Genomic DNA, 10,421 nt, shown 5'->3' on the forward strand with positions numbered 1-10,421 from the left:
GGCAACAATATGGTGTGAGCCTATCATAAAGAACATGGAGTAGAGCATGTGCACCCATACATAGGAAGTGTGCCTTGGAGCCCCAACTACCGGCGTATGTGTGTGACAACGTTGGTGGCGAGCCATGTCAAGTAGCAAAAACAAGGGTAAAACAGGGATCAAGCTAATACATTTAGAGTAAAACACGAATAAGGAACAACATATGTTAGCGTGGTTGGTTTTGCATAATTTCAGAGGTATTCTAATGCTATGCATTGTATACGCTATATGCACATTCTAATGATACGCAGGTATACACCAATAAAATGGTTAATTTTATGGATAAAATGGTTAATTTTATGGATATAATTGATTCACTAAAAAATTATATTGTTATATTAAATAGGGTAAATTATACTTTTTTTTCTCCTAATAAATTAATATTTATTACACTGAGCGGGCTTTTAGAGACAACTTTTCTCTTTAGGTATTTTTAGGGTTAGCTTTAGAATGCACATGATGAAATGAAAATTCAAAGTTGATTGTATAAATACATAAAGCATCATTTCATTTAGTAAAGTTCTAAAATAAAAACATTACTTTATGTTTAAAATTAAAAGCAATAATATTGGAAGTTGAAAATTGAAGAAACGTAGACTTAACTAGGGTTTTGCTCATCCAAAAATTTGTAACTTTTTTATTTGGTCCTTTATTTTTAATTTGAAAATGGGATTTGAGAATATGAAAGAAATGAAAATATTACATAAATTTCATGCCAACAACTAGATAAAAAATAAGTTTTAGTTGCTACTGTAGTAATGTAATATTCATATTCTTATGCTATTAATCAGTCATCACAAAAGTCACCTAATTGTCATTAAGGTTACTAGATGCTAAGCAGGTGGCTTGCTCAATAAGATTACCCACTTTATCAAGAAAACAAAAAGCCATTCAATCACGCAATTATCTTGTTAATAATTCCACCCTCTACGCTTTTCTCATGACTTGAGAGATTTGATTAATAAAAGGGGCACCAAATCAGATGCAAATTCATGAGACCCAACACTTTTGACCTTAGTGGGAATCTAGTCCAACTGAATCCACTTTTCTTCTTTCTTAAAAGGCGTGCAATTGTGCAAACCAAGGCCACACGGTCACTTATAATTATGGTTCTTTTTCCAAACGTTTTCCTTTGGGAATTTCCATGAAATTCCCTTCTTTTCCTTTTTATCTGTATTCTTCTCTCACTTTTTTACCCACTTATCGTGATCGTAACCGGTTTTGGGGTGCTTGGCGTGCCTCTTTTCTTTCATTCAAATTATCCACTCATGGCAATATTCACTTTTCAATTTTGATCCAACAAGGGAAAACTATTAAGGGGAAATTAACATCAAGTGAAAAGTTTTTTCTTTCTCGGAGAAAAGTAGGTGAAGCTGCAAAATTAGGTAGAAAGTAGAGTGCAAGTACCAAGCACCATGTGATATAGATCATCAGGGTTTTTCAAATGAAATCTGTAGCAGAATTTTAATAAAAAAAAATTCATCTTTTTTGTGATTATTGACCAGCTTGAAAGAGTTTACTTTTAATTTATTCTAATAAAGTTTATTACTAAATTTATTATATAAGTTGTATATTTTAATCCTTTAGAAATATGTGTTTATTGTGAATTTGTTTGCATCAATTTATGTTCAATTTAAAACCTTTTCATATTGTCTTTCAAAAAAGAGAAACATTTTTCGCTGTTCTATGTACTGCATTCTTGAGTTTGGCACGGACTTGTGAAGCTTTACATGGTACTGTTGTCAGGTTAATACCCTTTCACATGTTAACTTTAAACCTTGAGAATAAAAATAAATAATTAATAATAATAAAATTTTATTAAAAAGAAAAATATTTATTATATTTTTATAATTTCAAGACAATAATTATATATTTTTTTATAAAAAATTTTATTTGTAATATTTAAACTTAATCTTAAAGATTAAAGTTAACAAAACTCAAGAAATAATATCATCTCACGGTTAAGAAACAAAAATGATGCATTGATTATGTGTTAAACAGTGTAGGAAGAAAACAGTAGGAACAACAAAAAATCACTGAGCATCATATTTAAGGAAGACTTATATGTTGAAACTTATTAACTATAACAGTAGTAATGAGATTTGAAATTATGCAAATTATTTAGATCCTTTATCATTAACCTAATCCGTACGAATTTGCTACTAATTGAAATTGAAAGCATAGTTTAATGTTTGGTAAAAAGCTGACATGAGAAATGGTATTTCATGATATCATTTATTATTTATGAACGCATTCACGTCACATAAAATAATGATAGCAGTAGCATGCAAACGCAGTGAACAAAGTAAGTATTGGATATATATATTTCCCTAAGTCACGGGGCCTCTGTGAAAGGGCCCTGCCTCTCGTGAAAAGGCACCAATTAAGTTATGTTGCATACGTTTTCATTGCCATTATTCACAAATTCTTATGCACAGACTCAACTTTGTATTCACTCTGCTACTTGTCTTTGGTCATTTTTGTGAACGTCAAGGACAGGCATTCAAAAACCAATGAAAGAAAAGACAAGGTTTTGGTGTCCATTATACTCTAAAAGCAATGGTACTTTCATCAATTTTATTCTGAAAGTTCTCTCACAAATACTAAAGTAAACTCATTTAGATTACTTTAAAAAGTTACGAATAAATTTACCATAAAAATGTTTTAAATAAATTAAACTAACGTATCATCTAATGACTTGTAATTAACTTACCTTTTTAGGTTATGGAAAAATAAAACAAAGGGTGCTTTTGGTACATATAGAGAGATAATACAAGTAGAACAATGTTATACAACTACCTAAGCAATAACAGCAACTTTTGTTCAATCTGTCATTTAGCTGTCGATAAACAACAAAAGCAATGTTATATTGTATAGTAAATGATAAAATTATCCTTAAGGTTTATATGCCATCTAAGGTTATTTGATTGTATTTTGTTTATTCTTTTTTATCTATAACTAAAGTTATTTAATACAGTTTAATAAAATTAAATAATGTTTATATAAAATTTAATATTTTGTTAATCTCAACTTTTAAGATTAAAGATAAATTGCCAATAATTATAAAATTTTATTAGAGAATGAAACATTTATTATATTTTTATAACTTTAATATAATAACTTGAATAATTTTTTTATAATTTTTTTTTATTTATGGATGCTTAAACTCAGTAGTAAGAGTTGAAGTTAACAAAAGTCTAAAATTTATTATTTAATTTTTAATTTTGTCATTATATTATCTTATTTATTTTACTTTTCTTTAATGTATTAGTTTGTTAAAAAAGTAAGATTATAATAATTAAAAAGTGATAAATAAAAAAGAGAATTTTTTTTAAAATGGTGACGGATGGAAAAAAAAACTAACGAAGTACCAATTTAATAGTGCTCATTAATTATAATATTGACATGAAAAAGGATTAAGATGAAAAAAAGTTATCTTTCTGATGATAATGTTACGTGAAAGAGAAGTTGTCTATCGATTTATTTATATGTTTTGTAATTTGTGTGATATACTTTTTTTTATTTTTTTATTGATATCATATGAACATTTTCAACTTGTGATATACTATCCAACCTTCTCATTTTTTTTCTAGTCGCATGGACTCAAAGAACTACATAGAGAATTTACCAATGAAGTCTACATTGTAGCAAATCTTTTAGGATAATTAGAAAATGGTATGAATCACTGAATATGGAAAAAAGAAACCCCACTAAAATAATCTCACCAAATTGTAAAATATTTTCTGTTCAAATAAAGATTTCTAACATACCGATCCTATTCAAAAGGAATAAGTCACTTAGTGAAGTGTCACTCAATTTTCATGTAATGTCGCACAGATTGTTTTCCATGTTTTGAAAATGAATAACAATTGTTTTCCCTATTCATGCACTGAGAGAGTGAAGATACGAACAGGGTGAAATGCTTAATCAAACCAATGTTCACACATGTCAGAACTCAGAAGCGCAACAATTGGCCAATGCCCACAATATCATAATATGAGGGACAAAGGAAACTCCTTTACATCACAAGCCTTGTCTTTCTCTGCTCCTTTGATGCACCTGCTACTCTCTCGTTGATACGGATTAAAGCTCTACACTGTGTAATTTTGGAGATGTATTATTGGTACTCATGTATATATAATTTTCCTAAAAAAAAAATGCATTCCAGTTACACCTAAAGAGCAATATGTTGATCTTGAGATCCCTCTAATCAGGAAAACCTGGTTATATCTCTCAGGAAAATACGGTTTAGTTATTCGCTTAATCTTTTGAGAAAGGAATATATCTTTTTGCCGCCTCCAGCTCAAAGTACATGGGTAACCATTTTGTTTTAAGCTCGAAGTTCAATTTTTTACATTGACAGTGTATTAAGATTAAGTGACAGTGCAAAGTTAAAAAAATTTACAACTGTTAATGTATTTAAATTAAATTCATATATATATGTATAAGAAAAATAATAGTAATAATAATAATAAGGTCTAAGCTCTCTTGTCTTCCTCCTTATAACTGTCATCAACAAGAAAATTTGCAGCATTTTAACTTTATCCTGTTGAAAATTGGTTGTGAAAGGAAAGGGCGATTATAATATGAATTTACATGGCACTTATATCCAAGTTAATGACGAAAAACATAATCATATCTCATCCTTTTGAACCCATGCAAGATGCATCATACCACATAATTATTTAGCTAGCCAAAAAATGGGACTATAGATGTAATGCACTGGAGGCAGCTGTAATTGTAAGCTTATAGTCTAGAAAATTGCAATTTTCTACCCACATAAATGTCTTTTTCACACAAGAGTTACCCATGTTACTTGATTCAGAAATTTGGCTTTCCGTCCAACCGAAAAAGACCATGCAACGGGCCTATATGATCTCCATATATACAAAGACATGGATATGGACGAACTTGATCCATGTCCCCACTTGGCACAGAGTAAAGATAAAAGTATTTGAATTAGCCATGACGTTTCCTACCTATGGGATTCCCCCAAATGAAAAGTTAGAAAAAGATAATTTGAGATTTGAAGACTTTATTCCCTAATGGCAAACACCATCCACATAAATAAACAATCCAGGGTCCCCTCTTGCTCCCAAAAGTAACCCAATAATATATTCTTTTGAACCAACTAATCAATCAGAATAGTCATTCTCTTCATTCATATGTACAGTGTCATTTCCTTTCCCTATTCCCCATGCATCCCTAATGCAACAAAACAAAAAATATACACGACCTTATTTTATTCTGACACCATTGCCTTTGCTTGGGGTACTTACAATTGTCCCTCTTCCTTATGCTCTTCAAGTTCCAATGGAGATTTTCAAATGCTTGTACTTCAATCTTCTCGCCACCTTCATGTTATCAACAGTTTTAGCAATCGACCCTTACTCAGAGGCACTCTTGAGCTTAAAATCTGAAGTTGTAGATGCTGATAACAGTTTGCATGACTGGGTGGTGCCCTCTGGAGGGAAGTTAACTGGGAAATCCTATGCATGTTCTTGGTCAGGTATCAACTGTGACAATTACTCAACAAGTGTAACTTCCATAGACTTGTCCATGAAGAAACTGGCAGGTGTATTGTCAGGGAAGCAATTCAGCATCTTCACAAACCTTACTAGTCTCAACCTGAGCCACAATTTCTTCTCTGGGCACCTGCCAGCAGAGATTTTCAACCTCACAAGCCTCAGAAGCTTGGATATCAGCAGAAACAATTTTTCTGGACCCTTCCCAGGTGGAATTCCCAGCCTCAAAAATTTGGTTGTGCTTGATGCCTTTAGCAACAGCTTTTCAGGGCCATTACCTGCTGAATTTTCACAGTTAGCATATCTTAAAGTTCTTAATCTAGCTGGGAGCTACTTCAAAGGATCAATACCATCTGAATATGGTTCTTTCAAAAGCCTTGAGTTTCTTCATCTTGCAGGAAATTCTCTAACAGGAAGTATACCTCCAGAACTGGGAAACCTCAAAACAGTGACCCACATGGAGATAGGCTACAACTTATACCAGGGTTCTATTCCATCCCAGATAGGTAATATGAGTCAGCTTCAGTATCTTGACATAGCAGGAGCAAATCTATCAGGTCCAATACCAAAGCAACTCTCCAACCTCACCAGTTTGCAATCACTTTTTCTATTCAGAAACCAGCTCACAGGATCAGTACCAAGGGATCTCAGCAAAATCACACCTCTGGCAGATTTTGATCTCTCTGATAACTTCCTTTCAGGGTCCATTCCTGAAAGTTTTTCAGAGTTGAAGAACCTAAGACTGCTCAGTCTCATGTACAATGACATGAGTGGCACTGTTCCCGAAGGCATTGCACAGCTACCATCCTTGGAAACTCTCCTCATTTGGAGCAACCGCTTCTCTGGATCACTTCCACAGAGCTTAGGCAGAAACTCCAAACTCAAGTGGGTTGATGCTTCCACAAACAGTTTAGTTGGAAGCATTCCACCAGACATTTGTGTGAGTGGAGTACTATTTAAGCTAATTCTGTTTTCAAACAAATTCACAGGTGGTCTTTCATCAATTTCCAACTGTTCTTCTCTTGTTCGTCTTCGCCTAGAAGAGAATTCATTCTCAGGAGACATCCCTTTGAAATTCAGCCATCTTCCTGATATCTTATATGTTGATCTATCCAGGAACGACTTTGTTGGCGGGATTCCCTCGGATATTTCTCAAGCTACTCAACTGGAGTATTTCAATGTCTCTTATAATCAGCAATTAGGAGGCATCATACCTGCAAGAATTTGGTCTTCGCCCCAACTTCAAAATTTTTCAGCATCTTCTTGTGGTATTTTAGGAGATCTTCCCCCATTTGAGTCCTGCAAATCCATTTCAGTTATTGATCTAGATAGGAACCACATAACTGGAATCATCCCAAACAGTGTTTCCAAATGTCAATCTCTTGAGAAAATCAAGTTATCTAACAATAATCTGGCAGGTCATATACCTGATGAACTTGCTAGTATTCCAGTTCTTGGTGTACTGGACCTATCAAACAACAGGATCAATGGCCGCATACCTGCAAAGTTCGGTAGTTCTTCTAGTTTACAACTTCTCAATGTGTCGTTCAACAATATCTCTGGTTCAATACCTGCAGGAAAGTTATTCAAATTGATGGGTAGCAGTGCATTTGCTGGAAATTCAGAGCTATGTGGAGCACCACTGCAACCATGTCCTGATTCAGTTGGAATATTGGGTGGCAAAGGCACGTGGAATATTACACGTATTGTGCTACTCTCTGTAGGGTTGCTAATAGTCCTTCTTGGATTGGCTTTTGGAGTATTTTATTTCAGAAAGGGACTTAAAAGTCAATGGAAGATGGTCTCATTTGCTGGTCTCCCTCAATTCACAGCAAATGATGTTTTGACAAGCCTCAATTCCACAAAGCCTACAGAAGTTCCATCGCCATCACCTGTAGTTACAAAGGCTGTTCTTCCTACAGGAATAACGGTTTTGGTCAAGAAGATTGAATGGGAAGCGAGAAGCATTAAGGTTGTGTCAGAATTTATAATAAGACTAGGGAATGCAAGGCACAAGAATTTAATCAGATTGTTGGGATTTTGCCACAACCAGCATCTAGTCTATCTTTTGTACGATTACTTGCCCAATGGGAATTTGGCTGAGAAAATTGGAACCAAATGGGATTGGGCAGCAAAATTCAGAACAGTAATGGGAATTGCAAGGGGACTTTGCTTCCTTCACCATGACTGTTACCCAGCAATACCACATGGAGACTTGAGGTCCAGCAATGTTGTATTTGACGAAAATTTGGAACCCCATTTGGCAGAATTTGGGTTCAAACATTTGTTTAAGTTGAGCAAAGGCTCATCACCAACCACAACTAAGTGGGAGACAGGTATGACAAACAAATTTGTTCAACATACATTTGCATAATATATCACTATCCTTTTGGAATATGCTGTAATAAATATATAATATAAAATCATTAAGCTTTTGGAATAGTTGGTTCATGATATGGTATCCAAGTGGGTCAGATGCCTACAATGAACTTTATATCATGGACTGATTTGTGTTCATTTTTGGATGACAGAAAACAATGAAGCAACGAAGGAGGAACTATGCATGGATATCTACAAATTTGGGGAGATGATTTTGGAAATTTTAACTAGTGGAAGATTGACAAATGCAGCAACTGGCATACATAGCAAACCATGGGAGGTTCTTTTAAGAGAAATTTACAATGAGAATGAAACAAGTTCTGCCAGTTCATTGCAAGAGATTAAACTGGTTCTTGAGGTTGCTATGCTTTGCACCAGAAGCAGGTCATCCGATCGGCCATCCATGGAAGATGCTCTGAAGCTTTTGTCAGGGATAAAGCATCTAGATGATGGCAGAACTTCAAAAGAAGGGCCATAAAAATCTTCATATTTGTATCACCGGGTTGAAAGCCATTAGAAACATATAGTATAATTGCTTAGCTAACAAGTTTTCACGTGTGTAATTAAATGAGTTTGCAGCTTGTATAATAGATATTTCCATTGTTTCGGTGTGCCATAATATTCTGTCCGTCTCCCTCAATCTACCTCAAAATATTTTGTATCTGAGATGGGATTCATTTGAATTCATGATATTCATAGTGCACTTTCCTTCTATCAGATAAGTACAATCTTTTGATTCTTATTTCTTACTAATTACTATTACTTAGATATCATTATTTCAAGACTTAATTGCAAGGAGCCAGGTACCTTGATGCTGTTAGCTTTCCTTTTGTTTCCAAAATCTTTGGAGAAAATTATTAATCTAGAGGTCAATAACATTGTATGATCATTGTCTAAGTTACTGAAATAAGCCTTAATTATTGTTGTTGTTACATCCTTTGACAATGATTGCATCAAGAGGGTTCAACGAAGCTATCTAAAAAACCCCTAGCAGAGCATTGAAGAATTGAGCAAGCCAATGCTGCGGTTTGACTTGAAGTGAAGCAAACAAGGGGACCAAAGCATCACATAAATTAACACGCTACCATACATATATATGTCACAAGAAGAGAACTTTAATTAAGAAGCGAAATTCTGCATTTGAATGAACATTTTAATCTCTAAATCTTGGCAATGTGACATTAAGAACATCCACAACTCCATCAAAACTATCAAACTTGGAACTAACAACATCAACCTCCACTCCAAGCCTCTTTGCCCCAGCCGCAGTGACGGGCCCATGGGCCGCCACCACCAATCTGGGACACCTCTTCCTTAAGTCCCCAAAGCCCAGCCCAAATTCCCTCAGGCTCTTAAGCAACCCCTCCACCTCAGCGCTACTGGTGAACACCACCGCATCCAATCCTCGCTCCTCACTCGCACTCACAATCCCCTCAGCACACCTGGGCCCGGCCCACCTCGTCTCGTATGCCTCGACCCGAACCGGAGCCCATCCAACGGCCCGAAGCTCCCGGAGAAAATCGGGCACCACCGGCGGCTCCTCCAGTCCCACGACGAGCGGAACCGGACAAAGCACCCTCCGGCCGCCACCGGCCCCGAGCGCCGCCGCCAAGGCACTGGGCGTGGCGGTGGGCGGAACCAGAACCCTAACTCGCTCGGAATTACTGCAAATTTTGGAAATGAATTCATGGTGGAGAAGTTGGGAATCTTTGCCGAGGGCGGCGAGGGTGAAGATGGGACCAGAGGGGGGGAGCGGAGGTTGGGAGAGAGGGGTGGTGGCTTGGAGGAAGGCTTGGATTGCGGCTCGGGAGGTGAAGGCGATGGCGGAGAAGGGGTCGAGGGAGTGAGGGGAAAGGTAAGGGGTGAGAGTGAAAGGGGTGGGTTGAATGAGTAGTGTGGGGCACCATAGGGTGTTGTAGGCGTTGTGTGTGAGGAGTTTTGAGATTCTTGATGCGTAGTTGGATGGCGTTGTGAATGCTACGGTGGGGCTGTGCAGGTTCATCACTGTGATGCTCAACATGCTCCTCACTTCCACTTTTCACTTCTTCATTTTTTATTTGCACATTCACCTCCCACTCCCACCTACTGTTCTTACCATTTCTCTCTTTCTTCTCAAAAACATTATCAAGTTTATACTTTTCCTGGTCCTATTGGTTCAGAATAGGATAATGACACCTTAGAATTTCTTGTTCAAGGTCAAAGGGAGAATGTTCATCTTTATGAACCAATCTAGTCTTAAAAAGGATCTGTTATCCAAGTTGTCCATGCCTCGCATTTGTTAGTAGTAACATATGAGAATAGACCTCGATTCAAGCTTTTGTCTTTTTTATGTTAGTCTCTTATTAAATTATAATATATAAAATAGTTAGAGACTTAAAAATACATTGCATGTAATGATCTCATTTGGATCAACAAAGACGTTCTATCAAAGAAATTTACCTTCTTTTAAATAAAAAAATATATGTAAACTACGAAAGT

General features: G+C 35.7%; 2 protein-coding genes across 2 annotated transcripts; one reads left to right on the top strand and one right to left on the bottom strand.

Annotated features, from left to right (window-relative positions):
- Positions 1–5,210: 5,210 nt before the first annotated feature.
- On the top strand, positions 5,211–8,836 carry LOC113852384 (leucine-rich repeat receptor-like protein kinase TDR). The gene is made up of 2 exons (XM_027482608.1): positions 5,211–7,900; positions 8,096–8,836. Exons 1-2 carry the CDS (start codon positions 5,248–5,250, stop codon positions 8,419–8,421), a joined length of 2,979 nt encoding a protein of 992 aa, XP_027338409.1. The 5' UTR covers positions 5,211–5,247; the 3' UTR covers positions 8,422–8,836.
- Positions 8,837–9,096: 260 nt separating this feature from the next.
- Positions 9,097–9,945, bottom strand: LOC113852366. The gene has a single exon (XM_027482593.1). It carries the CDS (start codon positions 9,943–9,945, stop codon positions 9,097–9,099), a length of 849 nt encoding a protein of 282 aa, XP_027338394.1.
- Between the last annotated feature and the right edge of the window lie 476 nt (positions 9,946–10,421).

This window comes from Abrus precatorius, unplaced genomic scaffold (assembly GCF_003935025.1).
Source record: "Abrus precatorius isolate BTA unplaced genomic scaffold, Abrus_2018 Scaffold10, whole genome shotgun sequence".
In the NCBI taxonomy this organism is placed as follows: domain Eukaryota; kingdom Viridiplantae; phylum Streptophyta; class Magnoliopsida; order Fabales; family Fabaceae; genus Abrus; species Abrus precatorius.